The sequence below is a fragment of the Esox lucius genome, chromosome 19, assembly GCF_011004845.1.
Source record: "Esox lucius isolate fEsoLuc1 chromosome 19, fEsoLuc1.pri, whole genome shotgun sequence".
NCBI lineage: Eukaryota > Metazoa > Chordata > Actinopteri > Esociformes > Esocidae > Esox > Esox lucius.
Window position 1 is genome coordinate 7,170,688 of NC_047587.1, and position 16,188 is coordinate 7,186,875.

The 16,188-nt window shown below is 44.8% G+C and overlaps 1 protein-coding gene across 10 annotated transcripts in view; it reads right to left on the minus strand.

Moving 5' to 3' along the window:
* immp2l (inner mitochondrial membrane peptidase subunit 2) overlaps positions 1–16,188 on the minus strand; it is a 128,633-nt gene that overhangs the window by 104,242 nt on the left and 8,203 nt on the right. For all 10 annotated transcript variants that reach the window (XM_010883215.5, XM_010883218.5, XM_010883220.5 and 7 more), the window contains exon 3: positions 9,558–9,664. In XM_010883215.5, the coding sequence (XP_010881517.3) occupies positions 9,558–9,664 (107 nt within the window). The remainder of the gene's footprint in view (positions 1–9,557; positions 9,665–16,188) is intronic.

Here is a 16,188-nt window from a genome sequence, read left to right on the forward strand (position 1 = left end):
CAGTGCCAATCATAGGTTTGGACACACCAATTCAAGTGGATGGGTGAATGTGACTAAACCTTTGGCTGGCACTGTACCACACACACACACACACACACACAAACACGGTTCTCTCACTAATGTCCCTGAACATGGATTAACTATAGGCTTTTCTCCAAAAAAAGAAAAACATATTCAGGAGTTTCCTGTTCCGAAACCGATCATGCCTTTTATTAAATAGCAGAAAACTAATGATTCAGTCAACATTTATTTAGGTAATCAACTATGGCGATATCATCCATATGTATGCAGCTGCTATTGTATTGAAGCCATTAGATGCAGTTTACCACGGCACATTATGGTTTATTACGGCCGATAGGTTCAACACACATCACTGCATTTTTTATCAGAAAATAAACTGGCCCCCTTTGAAGTGTTGTAGATCGATGCACTCTTGGTTTATAAAACCCTCCAACAGAAACAGCTGCTCTACCTTACAATACTGTTGATCTACAGGCATGCAGGTTCTGCATCTTTCAAGCAGAACAATCATCGAAACATCCCAGAAATTTGCAGAATAGGTCCCTCTAGGGCATTTTAATAAATATTTGGGAACTATCATTTATTTTTTTATGACTGCGTAGTGGATTGTTGTCTGTGTGGGTTTGAGAACAAAGAGGTATTCATAAGAAGAATTGATGGAGAATTATTATTTATTCATAGGTTAAATTTAGACTCCAGATTGCCCTTTACAATAAATTTTAACTGGATAAAACAAATTTAAAATTTGGAAAGTAAGATGTGCAAATCTTTACTATGTAAATGCACAGCCATCTGTTCAGAAGTCTTCTTTCAAGACGTCATTTTTAACTTAATTGACACATTTAAACCAATAAAGAAATCCACGGTCACTTAGTTTTATCGACAAGCCCCAAAAATGCAACCAAGTAACCCTCGGGTCACAACTAACTCTGGTGAGGTTTTTTTCACCAAGCTCCATTTAAGGCCCAGGGGTAACGCTAATACTATCTCTTACACAGAAATGTGTCACTGTAACAGCCTAAATGATAAATTCTGTCCCTGTGGCATTTGAAACACCAATTTCCTTCCATCCAGAGCCCAATTTTAACTTAAAGCTTTTATCATGCCCTCAATGTGTCAAGTGAGTAACCTGCCCACTGCGCTCAGCTCACTCACTGTGGGCAGGCTGCTTCCAAGCTGCTGCTGCTTCAGTTAAATGGAGAAATGAGGGAATATTTCACGTCAAGGTAATTCCCATTTCATTGCATGCCTGCTGATAGATGTGAATGCCAGGAAAGCAGCTTTGATGTTTGTACAATTACACGGTGGGCTGAATGGGAGGAATATCTCCTAGCTGCATAAGCAAAGTACCCGCTGGGGCGGATGACAGCGCTCCCATGTAATGAGCAACATAATTTGTGCCTGGAGACCAACTGGTTCTTCTTCTCAACCACCATGTCTCCGTGTGAAGGCAGCTTCTGAACAGAAACATCAGGAAAATCATCAGGAGAAGAGCAGAGAAATGAACACAAGGCAAGGAACCAGCGATGACAGAAATAAATTAAGCTGAAAACAAAACAACAGCCAAGCAGGTATTCTCCACATTCCATTAATAACTGCTATCGATGCCCAATCCCGCTGAATCCAATCCCTCCCCCACCCAAACACCCACACAAGGATCCTTCAGGGATTCTTCATGGAATTGTGTGGGAACCCCGATAAACTCTTCAGGGAAAAGTGTATTCCGAAGAACTCCTTTTAGTGTTTGTTCATAGAAGTATTTGAAGACCATACCCCCACAAAAATCAACCCGAAAAACTCTCCAAAAGCTCCTTGCAGGAAACCATTAAAAACAGTTTCTTTGAAGGTTTTCAGTGCGATGAAACCCTAGAAGCTCGCCCAGGAATCTTTTCTCTTTAAAATGTATGTTATCATAAATACATTCTGATTTACAGCACAATCCTATAACTGGCACTATGACATGCATCACTGTAGATATACTGGCTGCATGTTTGATGAACTGAACACCAAACCCATAGCTCATTCCACCCAAGCCACCCTGCTTCAATCTGTCGGCTGCACCTCCCTCTCTCAGGAGGTTCTCATTACGCTGGCCTGCTCCAGATCTCCCCCTTCATACCTCATGTTGACACATTCAACCACTAAAGGACTAAAGGGCTCTTGGCCATTCTCTGCTGTTGTTGACTGCAGAATTTTACCCCAATCAACTTTTTGGAGGCACACCCGAGTTCAAGGCGACCTATTTAAACGTAGTAATCGACCAGAAGTGCAGGCATTCATTCATCACAACGGATTGTGCAACGGAGAAGCAAGCGGAGTCCCTGTGAGACAGAGTGGATGTGAAACAGACAGAGAGGTTGAGGTGAGGTAGAGGTGTGGTGCTGAGGTGGGGGGAGGGCTGAGGTAGAGGTGTGGTGCTGAGGTAGAGGTGTGGGGCTGAGGTAGAGGTGTGGGGCTGAGGTGGGGGGAGGGCTGAGGTAGAGGTGTGGGGCAGAGGTAGAGGTGTGGGGCTGAGGTAGAGGTGTGGGGCTGAGGTAGAGGTGTGGGGCTGAGGTGGGGGGAAGGCTGAGGTAGAGGTGTGGTGCTGAGGTCGAGGTGTGGTGAGGCTGAGGTGGGGAGGAAAGATTCAGGAACGGTATTAAAATTGGAAGGTCAATCTGTTAAAAGGATGTGAATAATTTTTTTTGATATAGCCTATAGGTTTCCCAAAACATTCTCTATACTAGTAGCTGTACTGAATCCTGACGTATAATTAATTGAGAGAAAAATGCGTTTACCTCTATGGGCCTATTTAATTAGTGTGGCCGCAAGATAGAGATTTAGCGAAAATTAGTTTCAGAGCTCAATACATGCATGAATTAGAAGTGCAACCTGGCAGAAAAAAAGAAAACTTCTTGGAACAATTCTTCATATAGAATCATAATTTGCTCTCCAAAAGGAAGAAGCAGGATGAACCCGAAGAATTACAACTGTTGTCTGCCAGCAGTTTGAGATGTCCACGTCCTTGAAATGACTGCTGAGAATCGACTCTACTACAGGGACCGTGAGGATGCCAACCACTGAACTGCATGCTACAGACATATAGCTGACATGCAGCAACAACTGGCTGGTCAGCCCTGACAACACAGCAGAGTACAGTACGTTAACATAGTTGTAAAAACCTCCTAAAACATATCAACCTTCATAACCTCCCGCTCGGGCCAGCCAAAGACCTTCTCCGTCCTGACATGAGCCTCCATACACTAGTCCCTGTCCATCCTTCCAAAATATCTGAAACCTAATACATTTATAAAACTCCCACGGCCCGTGAGAAGTAAATAAACGCATGCAAATTGTACATCCTGCAACTATGATGTGGTTGTCCCACCTAGACATCTTCAGATTAATGCATTAACTGTATGTCGCTCCGGAAGATTATCTGATGAATAATTAAAATGGAAATGTAATCCAAATCCACCTACACTTCTGTTAATGTATGTAAATTGTAACGTCTGTTTGTAGCATTTTTTCCGTTATGAGTCGGACCCCAGGAAGACTAGCTGTTGCCATGGCGTACATTATGCTAATTGGCTAATCTAATCAAGCAAAACACACACTGGCAGTCAGTAGATTCTCGGTATGCACGAATCAAAGCCACAGTCCCTGGTTTTGCCCGAATGTTCTAACCCACTTAACCACTGAACCGCGGCTAAGAATTTACACGTCCAACAAAACGTGTTGAAATGACACACAGACCCATTGTGGCGGGGAGGTCTGGCCTATAAAGTGTAAGGTATTGAAGGAACTTAACTTCACATCAATCCTTTCACATAGTAGTTCTCCATCAGGCAGTTGACCCTAAAAAGCGGATGATGACCTGTGACATGTGTAATGTCAGTTCATTCACCGGAGTGCAATCTTTTTCACAGAACGAGAGAAAGAAACATATAGTGGACGTATTGAGTGAGTACTGACAACAGTGTGGAGAATTTCATTAAAACATATGTGTTTTTATAATGGTGACAGCGCCACAGAAGAGAAAGCTTTCTCCAGGCTAAATGAAAGAGGTGACATCAGGGTCATTGTTATAGAAGAGAATGCCTCCTGTCCTTGTTTCACCTTGCTAACTATGCATGCAGGATATTTACCAGCTATTTGGCGTACAGCAGGACCATAAATCTTTAAGCCGAGAAGATACTGTATTAGCAGAGTGATTACATTTCCCAGGGCATTCATTTACTACTAATTCGGTCGGTTGTTATGTTGAAAGAAAGGGCTACCTCTGAGTGGGTTGGTGGAAACCTGAATGGATGAACACAAAATGAAGTGCATGTGTGTATGCAGGTGTCTGTGCACGGAGTACTATCTTAGTTCCTGAGTGTGTGCACACAGACAGAGACTTGTGTGCACGTGTTCATGTGTTTGTGCCGGCGGTTTTACAGGGAGGCAATCCTAGGTCAGAGGACGATTACTGGCTTTTAACCGAGGCCATTACCGTCCTGGTGAACTTACACAAATGAAAGAAATGGCCAGCGACCAGTGGGGAAGTGGAACAGACATGTCAAAACATCCGCAAACACGTGCTAGATAGGATACAAACTGAAGCCACCTCCCAGAAGCTGTGCTCTTCCCTCCCCTACCAAAACCGTCACTTCGCTCCACTCTTCCCCTGACCTTTCACCCCTCCCGTCTCCACTCCTTCCCGTTCTCCTCCTCTCCTCCCCCTGACCACCCGTCCTACCTCTCCTTTACTCCCCCAACCTCCCATCCACCCCCTCACTTTTCTCCTACCCTGAACTCTCATCCACTCCTCTCTTCTCCCTCCCTCCCATGCCTCACCCTCTCTCACGCATGCCTACCTCTCTCCTCTTCTCTCCTCCACCCCCCATGCCTTCCCTCTCACCCCCACACTCCCCTCACCTCGCATCCTCCCAGTCTCCTCCCTTGTACCCCCATCTCAGCCCCAAGGTCTTACACGTCTATATTATTGTGCTGGAGGAGTAGGCTCAGTTCTCCTTCTCCACTATAAATCCTTGTAATTCTAAGGAGTACGCTCTCTACATTTTCCTTAGGAGGACACGAGGTCTTGGCCCAGACCTCCCGAGTACCAGGCTCTAAAGACTCGTTGCTGCCACTGTCCAAAGTCCTCCAGATCAAGATGATACCTGACAATTTCAGCTGCCACTCTGCTGACCCCCCCCCCCCCCCCCAACCCCACATGCATTTATTAATTATTACAACCTGTACTGGCAGAGCCAGAAGAGGACTGGTCACATGCCAGAGTCTGGTTCCTCTCTAGGTTTCCTCCTATATTTTGGCCCGTCTTAAGGAGTTTTTCTTAGCCACTGTGCTTCAACACTGTTGTTACTTGTTCCTTGGGGTTTCAGGCCGGGTGTTTAGTAAAAGCACTTTGTGACAACTGCAGATGGAAAAAGGGATTTATAAATAGACTGACTGACTGCACCCGGGCATCCCTGTCCTAGTGTGTGTGGTCCAGGGTTTGTTTCCACGGGCACCTAATGGCTCATGGAATTGTGTCCAGGCCAATCAGCTCCCTGGTCCTGTTTCCAGGAAGGAACTCCCACCGCAACTGACTGCATTCTCTGTTCCCTGAGTAACATGTCTGCAGAGAGGAGATTGTCAGCCCAGAGTCTCCTATATTAAACATCTCTGAAGGCCTTTTCGTGCCTTCAACCCCCCTTCTTATTTTGCAAACCCAATCCCAAAACAATGGGCTTTGGTCATGGCTGGCTAAAACACAGCTCAACAAAGCCGGGATGTACCGGAGTTCTGTGAGCTGTAACTGAACTGGATTCTGTTGATGCTAATTACACAGACTCAATACAGTCCACCCAAACGGAGGGATGCTGTTTTCTTCTTCCTGGCATCCACACTTCAAAGACATGCGACAGGAAGAGAAGAAACTACAGAGAATGGAGACTTGAAGCATTTGAAGGTTTACATAGCAGCTGTGCAACCCATGAATATTCATATACTTTTAGAAGGGGAAAAACTTTCACGTCAAACTTTCACGTTAAAACTTGCAATGCCTTTGTTTTTCTCATCATGTACCAAAATGGTAATTGTTAAACCTTGTCATAAACAAACAAACAATGACAGAAAAGGGAATTTATTCATCTGTAATGACACCTATTCATAACCTGGAGAGAAGCATTTCTCTCCCTCTGCAAGAAGACGACGTTTTGTAGAAATCTGTTTCCAGAGCTGTTCTGCACCAAATGGTGATGTTCACAGCAAGAACAAAAAAATCTATCAGCTTTGCAATGGTCTGAACTGAAAGCATGACAAATACCCAATACTGTGGATAGTTTTTCATACAATATTTGCACTTATGAACACGGCGACATAACCATTTTCCTCATCTACTACCACGACCGGCAAAATGAGAAGTATACTGAAAATATAAAATGACTCTATAGAGCATAATATTCCCTTGAACATTTTGCTTTTAAAATGAGTACCATTTCAATAGGGAACCAGGCTGTCTTTCCATAGCAGTAGACCAACATCCCATTTAAAATGTAAATACATTGCAGCACAGTGAGATTCTTTGGCAGATGAGAAAGAAGCTTTTTGCTCGACCAAGGCGGTCGATACAGACCTAGTTCACATGTTCTAATAATTGCTTTAGAAAACACATCCACCATCGCACGCTTTTAAATAGGTGGATATGCAAATCTTAGTCCTAATATAATAAACAAAGATTAGGATATTGCAAGTTTGTTTGAGTCCTGGTAAAGGGCCAGATAAACCCAAATGCGCACACACACACACACACACACACACACACACACAAACACACCTCCTTTATTACCTCAGTAACCTGCTGCTTACTGGCTGCGTCTCCATGGTGACCCTCAGCTGGTATACAACAGTAACATTGTGAACAAGTCTGAAAATGCTCAGCAGTGTAAGAATTATTACTAGAATGGGTATTCCAGGTCAATGGAGGTGAATTATATATTCCTACAGTGTATGTCTCTACATTGCAATCACACACACACACACACACACACACACAGCCACTTCCCAATGACTATGCTAACATGGTTACTATTTAATTAGTCTCCCATATAAGATCCAAACGGTGGCCTAACCCACTGTGAGAATAAATTAGTATTCTGTGTTTGTGCACTTTCCTTCTACCAATCCTTCTCTTTACCTCTTCTCTTCTTCCCTCTTTCTCCAAAACGACCTCTCTCTCTGCCACAAATAGTGCTCGATAATGGCTAAACATCTTGTTCACATGATCACCAAAACATGTCCCCTGCAGGGGAAGGAAGGCAGGCAGAGGCTGCCATCTTGGGGTAATTACTGAAGAGGGATTTTGCCTGACTGTCTCAGTATCTCTCCGGGAAAAACAAATCACAGCACACGCAATTGACAGGACACATCAAATCCCATAGCAATTAGCTACATTTAATACATTTTCTATAATGTATTTATTTCCCCTTCAGCCCCATCACATACCTACTGTACTTACTAAAGAACACATAGATTGACAGATGGTATATGGATATCCTTGTGGAACTGATACAATACAACCAAAACCTCTAAATGACACAGAGGTTGGAAAGATTTACCAGGGTGTTGTCGAACCCAGTCCAGCCGACAAACATAAATTACCCATCAGGCAGTTGTATACTACTTGACCCTACCTCCATGACTGCTATTCATGACCTCTTCCTCTTCTGCCTCAAACAACATCAAACCTCAATCCCATCAAAGCATCAGACAGCTGTATTATCAAACAGTAATGTTTCAAAAGCCATCTTAAAAACACAGAGTACGATAAGTAGTCTGGGATGTATCCAGGGACTCTGAGGCTACGAAGAGGGATGGGGGGGAGGGGGGGAGACAAGAAAGAGGAAGAGACAATTCTGCTAAGATTTTGACTGCATTCCAAATGACACCCTTTTTCCTACATAAAACACCGGTTTCGCCCTAGGGGCCCCGGTCAAACGGAGTGCACTACAGAGGGAATGAATGGCCGTTTGGGACTCATTCTTTGTCATTAGCAGCCAGGGCCACGTTTGGCTTCCCACGGTGCTTTAGAACAAAGAGTGTGTGGAGGCAGGGAGCCTTGACGTGGAACGTGGCCGTGTGGCTCTCTAATTGGAGACTTGCTAATCGCCTGCGGTCCCCATCGCCAACTCCCCTCCCTGTTCCCCAACCCCCCCCACCCCCCCACCCCCTCTTTGTCCCTCCCTGTTACTCCCCCTTTTACACGCACCCCACCTCAGACACGACCGCGGAGCCAATGGGGACAACAGGTCCTCGACTTTCAAAAGGGCACAGGAGAACTGGAAGGGAGTAGAGGGCCCTACTCAGCCAGCCACAAGCAGACAGTCCCGGTCCACAAGCAGACAGTCCCGGTCCACAAGCAGACAGTCCCGGTCCACAAGCAGACAGTCCCGGTCCACAAGCAGACAGTCCCGGTCCACAAGCAGACAGTCCCGGTCCACAAGCAGACAGTCCCAGCCCACAAGCAGACAGTCCCAGCCCACAAGCAGACAGTCCCAGCCCACAAGCAGACAGTCCCAGCCCACAAGCAGACAGTCCCAGCCCACAAGCAGAGAGGGAGACTGCGGGTGAGTGAGGGTGCAAATAAGTGAGCGAGTGAGTCAGTGAATGAGTGAGCGTGCGAGTGAAAGACAGTGTGAGAGTGTTCGGGAGTCAGTGAGGGGGGTGTGATGGAGTCAGCAAGTGAAAGAGTGTAAGTAAGTGAGAGAGAGAGTGAGAGTGTGAGTGAAAAAGAGAGTGAGAGTTTGAGTGAGAATGAGAGAGAGTGAGAGTGAGTTTGAGTGAGAATGAGAGAGAGTGAGTTTGAGTGAGAATGAGAGAGAGTGAGAGTGAGTTTGAGTGAGAATGAGAGAGAGTGAGAGTGAGTTTGAGTGAGAATGAGAGAGAGTGAGAGTGAGTTTGAGTGAGAATGAGAGAGAGAGTGAGAGAGTTTGAGTGAGAATGAGAGAGAGTGAGAGATTGAATGTAGCAGAGGTAAAGCAGTGGTTAGCAGGAGCTCTGGGCTCCTCAGGCAGGTGAGTGGGGGACTGATTGCAGGGTGAGAGAAGATGGTACAAGTCATCTAGTGACATGGACAAGGGTTGATTAGGAGAACAGCTTGGAGAGGATGGCACTCAGCACAACTCATAAACTGATGGGCTGCCTGCCCTTCATCCCCCTGATCTGCTGGTGTATTGTGCCATGGCTGGAGCCCGGAGCACTCATCATATCAGTCTATCTAGGGACAGTCTCCTCAATGACGGAAAAGGTCAGCTGAATATATCAGGATAAATGGAGATGAGAAACATTTTGAATGGGCGGGAAATATGTGGTTTCCATGTCAATATACAGTAAAAATGGATTGTGTACATCCCAAGGCTTTGGGGACAAAACACAAAAATCCTTCCATTTGTTTTAAGCACAACAGGAGCACAGCTACATCACGGGTACCAAAGATGCAGCCCACTTAATTACATACCTGTTCGATTAACAACAAACAATGGTTGAAGTGGTTAAAAAACATGGTTACTCACAGGACTGACACAATGTCACCTCGTCGTACTTGATAGTTCCTCACACTCCAGCGGTTCAGCAGCACCACATCAGACCCGGTCACGTTCCCTTCGGGGTTCAGGGAGGGCTGAGCACAAACCGACACACACAGGTGAGTCACCAGAAAAAACATGGGAATCAGGGAAAACAAGCAACATTGTCATTAGTGCCTTCCTGAATAGGAGTACGGAATCAGAGGTCAAAGAACGGACTAAACAAAAAGAAAGAGTGACGTATACACCCCAGAGTGACGCGTACACCCCAGAGTGACGCGTACACCCCAGAGTGACGCGTACACCCCAGAGTGACGCGTACACCCCAGAGTGACACGTACACCCCAGAGTGACGCGTACACCCCAGAGTGACGCGTACACCCCAGAGTGACGTATACATCTCAGAGTGACTTATTGTTCCCAGTAAAAAGAAGTGGCATCCTCATCCCATACTGTGCCTGATTCTGTCTAAATCCTCCTGTGCCTGCTGATTCACACTGACAGATGTGAGTGAAAAACTGAGTAGTGCTGTACCCAAACCTGAAAGGTCATACCTTTCAAAATGTAAATCATTCGAAGTGGAAGGGGTTACTCAACCATATTAAATGTCAGATTAGGGGAGAGCGGGGTAAATTGGTGGATTTTCTTTACGTTGAGCAACGCAGTATCAAGGGAAATACAGTAAAACTTCAATTAAACACAGAGTCTAAAATAGCTGCCTCAGGCATCAGCACACATCAGTAAATAACAGCCTGTTAAAAAAGGCTATATCTAATGGTGTTTTTCCACTGCAGGGCTGTGCTGGGCAGTGAATACCACGGTTCCCATTTCAATTCCATTTGCCCACGGCCTGGAACCAGGCTGGATATTTCGGCCTCATTCGATAGCAGGTACTGGAACAAACCCAATAGGCCGTTTGGTGGGTTTCCATTCTAGCCTGATCACAGTTGGACAGAAGGGAGGCCTATATAATGTAGTTGGAACAATGGAGAGGTGCTTTGAAGTCTCCAAGGCTCCACGCCGGAGAGAACAAGGCAAATGTGTGAAGACCTTGTGGCCACTGGTAGCCTACTGCACAAGGTTCTGTGAAGCCTAAGAGCTGATAACAACGCTTCATCTCCAATAATTGTTTATATTATACCACACGGTCATGAGTTTCATGGGCCTGTCTCAGGTCAACTGTTAAAACAGGGGCTAATCATACCAGGGCCTCCTGTAATCTGAAGATGGTTAATATTAAACCATAGTGGCATGGGAATACATAAAGTAGGCCATATTCAGTAGGACAAAATGTTGGCTATAATCATGTCATCAACTCTACCTCTTCGTCTGTGGGAGTTAGGGCTGTGTGACAGATGAATCATAGTGTTCCGGCACTAGGAACCCTAACCACAACGCAACAGAGTGAGGCGCGGCCCCGCTCGGCGCTCATCCTCACGCGCTTCATAACATGTCACCCAAATCTCCATGGAATCTCCACGTGTGACGTTTCGCCTAGAGCATCCATCCTCACATTAAAGGGACAGACACTACAGAAGCACAGCCACAGAGCCCTGCACCTTCCCACGCCCAGGGGCCATCAACGCAATGCACCCGCTCCCCCATCGAGCCATGCATTCGCTCACTGATTCAGTTCTGCAAATTCTGACACAGAACCTCTGTTATTTGCATCATGCGTTGGGGTTGGTTTACACATCGGGTTGGTCCAGACCTGGTGTTTAGTTGAATGAGATGTGATACGTTTGATGACAGACAAACGGTGTGACAACAAAACGGCACATCGGATTCCCAGAGGTTTGCTTTTTGGAGTCTGTACTTGTCATTCCTGTCCTGTACATGTCATTACTTCTGACTGTATATTCTCCGGGGGAAGAGAAAACACTGCGAGAGCACGCAGAAAGTACCTGAACTTCATGAGAGAGACCGAGGCTCCGTAACTGGAGACACTTGAGGCCCAGTGTTAGCAGCAGTATATACACTTCAATCACCTATGTGAAGATTAGGCAGAAGCCAGCGAAGTAAACACCTTTTAAATGTTTTATATTCACTTACATTTCCACTATACCAAAAGCAGAGTGAATGTGGCTTTCAGTCACTTTTCATTAATTTTTGCCGACTGTTGAACCCAACTGTTTCTATACTACTGGACGCTGAATACTTTAAGTACAATGTATAATTTCTATTTTGAGAAAAATAAATAAAAAATAAGATTACTGTTGTGGTCATGTAACACAACTGATGTGGTCATGTAACACAACTGATGTGGTCATGTAACACACTGTTTTGTTATACTATTTAAAGTATTTTTCTATACTATACTTATTGTGATGCGTATTTCATGAGATAAAGATGAGGCATGAGTGTTACCATTTCACATTAAAAACATGGGTCAAACAATCGTGTGAGTATTCCCAGGGAGTACATAAATAAACACTAAGGCTCGGTCTAATGGTGAAGTAACAGTATAGTAGTCATTTGAAGAACTCATTTAGATAACAGCCTCTCCCTGCATGATTATACACGCACTTCTCTCTCTTCCCAGCAGTCTGTATTCTGTTCTATGTCCATTGCTGCCCACTAACCAAAGGATTGGGGGGAGGAGCTGTGCAGACTTCACCAGCATACCTCCGATTGTCATATTAAAATGTCTCCAAGTGTCACAACAATTTCATTGTTGAATCGAGTCATTGAATGCTGTCGTGAAATCATCACCAGAGGTCTTCCAAACACAATTCAACCGGTTTCTAATTCCACAGAAAAAACAAATAGAATAAAAAATAACACTAACAACACCCCCCTAGTCTGCCAAGGTCCTGCATGTTTGCCTCAACATAACCAAGTCCTGAATTCATTGTTTGAGCAAGTCCAATAAAGATAGCGCAAGAGAAAACTACACAGATCTGCGTTCACGGATTCTGTGTGCCATCCAGGTCATGTACAACTTTACTTCTGTGACTGTAAACCAGATGGACTTCTGTATTCAACGCTTGTCCAGGTCCCCAGGACATCAGGAGATTCCATCAACACTTACTTAGACTTCAACTACAAACATGTATTCCTCTATCGTCCGGACCAATCCTGAATACTGATGCGAGACTGTAGGGTCTGGTTGTGCAATGAGTGGGGGAACGGTGCTGAAGCGTGAAATGGGGGAATGCATTATAGGCAGCCAAGTCTTTGCAAGTCTGATCTGCGATGGATCCGTTATTAAAAAGTGTTTGCACTAGTCATAATGATCCCCATAAACAGTGCGGTACTCTTATCAACATTTTATTCATCAGAGATGGCGTGCATTTAGGGAACAGACAACAGTCTGAAATATTTTGACCAATCCAATGACACGGATCTTGTTGACGTGTGCCAATTTCTAGGCAAGTTGCCCTCATCGGAGACGACTAAACCGTGAGACTGGGCTGTAGGATTCTTGATGTGCTTCTGGAACTGGACGACGAGGTGCTGTTTACATCCCGGTATCAATGCGGATGAACCCTCCCCTTTCTGCTCAGGACAACAGTCCTTTGCTTAGTAACCCAAATCAATCAGAGGGGACATTGACAGTAAGCCCACTGGATTGTACGGGGCTGCTCCTGCTTGTCCCCCTGAACCATGTCATGGAGACGTCTACATTCACACTGCATCAGAGATACTCCGGTGCCTCAGCACCGCCGGCCTAGACTTTTTTTCTTCCCCGTGATCTGCTTCGGAGTCTCTTGTCCAAGAGGTGATTTTCAACAGAGCACATCCCCCCCCACCCCCCCCAACGCACACAGCAGTTCTCTAACCGAGCAGTGTACTAAACAAACATTCGGTCAACAAGTCGGAAAACCATCAGTCACCACCACCACCACCACCACAAGATAGATTTCAGTGGGCTAAAAATAATCATCCCTGGAAACCTTTACGGACACCCTTGGAAGAGGCTGCCAAAGCCTTCAGAGAACCTCCGCGTGTGGGTGCAAAATAAACCCCCCCTGGTTTCAGAAGTGTCGATGCCAGGATGACACATCCCTTCAGGAAGACGTACAAAATCTCTACAGTATAATACAGGGTATATCAAGGGGGGGGACTGTTCAGATAGGCTTATACCATTCAATGTCACACGATTTCCTGCACACAGAACAGAACCCAGCGAGAATTATATGATCAGATCTACACTGTCAATCCAAAAACAGGCCTGAATATACCGTTTCATTCTCAGTGGTTAACGCCACACGATTCTCCAGCAACCATAAGAGCAACTCTATTGTCCATGAGAGTCCATGAAATCCCCTCCCCCAAAATCATTTATTCATACAACTAAGTTTGTGTCACTTTATCGAAGAGCAAGTGTGTGACGAAGTCCCACTCCAAGCGGCGGGTGACATGACACAGGCAGAATGATTCATTAAACAGGATGTGTACAAGCCATTTCACACTTGCCAGGGTAATTGACAGAATATCTCTTATCTGTCTGCCAAAAATAAATATCCCTACGAGTGCTGCCAGCCGCAGAATTTCTGTTACAGCTGGATACTTTATTATTTTAACTTTCAGTCATATTTTCTCATATTACATGCTGTATTGTTTCAAAAGCGTATATCTTTCTAGCTTGAAAGCACCCCAGAATTCAGAAAAATGGAAAACAACACTGGAGACAAGGAAAGCTTGATCAAGTAAGATTGTCTGGTCAACAATTGTATCGTGCGAGCACTGCATGCCTGAGGCAAGGCTATGCAGGTTTTTTTTTAAAGATTCTAGTTTAAACCATCACATTCTTGTAAGCGACGAGAGAAAGCGAGGCACCTGTCGGTCAACAGAACTTCATAGAAAAAGAGAAACTCCAACCATGTAAACAGCCTTTAATTCAATATTCAAACGTATTGATTCACTATGCAGTAAAATGGCCAAAGTAATTCCTTGTTACACTTCCCAATATATTTTTGGAAAACTATCTGTAATGTTAAATGCTTGGTAAATAACGAGTTGGTACATAACGAGAACTATGCCCTGACATTTAAATCTGCCTTGACCAAACGTTTCCAATTAAACCTAGCTGTGAATGCGGAGCCATTGCCCAGCCTAAACACTCCCGTCCCCATGCACAGATGGGGCTCCCTGCCGGAAACCACGGTTCAATACCCATCTCCACACTTTAACTCTGTTTCTCCCCTCTGACTACTACTGTCAATAAAAAGCATTGCAAAAAAAGAATGCATTTCCATTCCCCTTTGAAAGGGCATCCAACAATGAGGTGTAACCAACAGTTACTGGTTCCTTGTTAGACTACCTTTAATGCCAGTGTAGCCAATTGTATATGTGAGTACTCTGTTTGATAGCAGAAATAATTTTGAATATTCATGTGAAGAGGATGTAGCCCAGAAGGCATGCAGGCAGTGTCAATGCGTTTGCAAGGCACGTGTTTTCATAAGTACCTTTAATGTGAGCAAAGATGTGAGGGAAATGTATTTAAGCTAATGACCACAAGTTTCAACCCGAGCCAACAATGTGTGATTTTGTATGGTTTCTAAATCTGAGTAATCCTATATACGGTCAGTGGCCAGTTTATTAGGTAACTCTCCAGTAACAGGTAGAACCTGTCTTTTGCCTCCAGAACAGCCTGAATTCTCCATGGCATGTTCAACAATTCCTTAAGAACCAGCAATACATTCATGCTGCGAGCCTCCCTCAGCACATCCCAAAGGTGACTATAAGATTGTGATCTGGTGACGGTGCAGGCCATTGGAGTAAACTGAAGTGAAACCAGCATAACAGTATGCGTGTTCTGTGACACGGCGCAATGTCCTGCTGGAAGTATCCCATTTGGAAAACAGGTCGATTTCGTGCCATAAAGGGTGCACATGGCTAGCAATAATGATCAGGTACTCTGTGGTATTCAAATGATGCTCATATAGTATTAACGGGCCTAATGTGTGCCAAGAAAACATTCCCCACTAGCCTGCACCATTGACACAAGGCAGGATAGGTCCATGCATTTCACACCAAATTATTTCTCTACCATCTGCATGTCGCAGCATAACTCAAGATTTGTGAGACTAGGTGACATTCTTCCAATCTTCCAACTGTCCAATTTGGTTTTCACATGCCCACTGATGTCCTAGCTCCTCTTAGCTGACAGGAGTGGACCCTGGCATGGTCTTCTGATATTGTAGCCCATCCACTTCAAGGTTCGACGTGTTGTACATTCAGAGATTCCCTTCTGCACATCACCGTTGTAAAAACTGGTTATTTGAGTATTTGTGGCATTTTTGTCAGCATGAATAAGGTGTCTTCCTCCAGAGAGTTAGCCTGCTATTTATTTTTATTTATTTTTTGTAAATAGCACATTCTCTGAGAACTCTTGAGACTGTAGCATGTTAAAGTCCGAGGAGGTCAGCTGTTTCTGAGATGCTGGTCAGCTGATTTTAAGATGAGACCTTGTCTGCTCCTAACAACCACACCCCGGTCAAAGTTGCACAGATCATACATTTCCCCCATTCTTATGCTGGGTCGAACAACAACTAAACCTCTTGACCATGCTTGCATGTTTTATATATTGAGTCGGAGACATGTGAAGCACTGTTTGGCGATTTTTGTTAACAGGCAGGTATACCTAATAAAGTGGCCACTGAGTGTGTACATA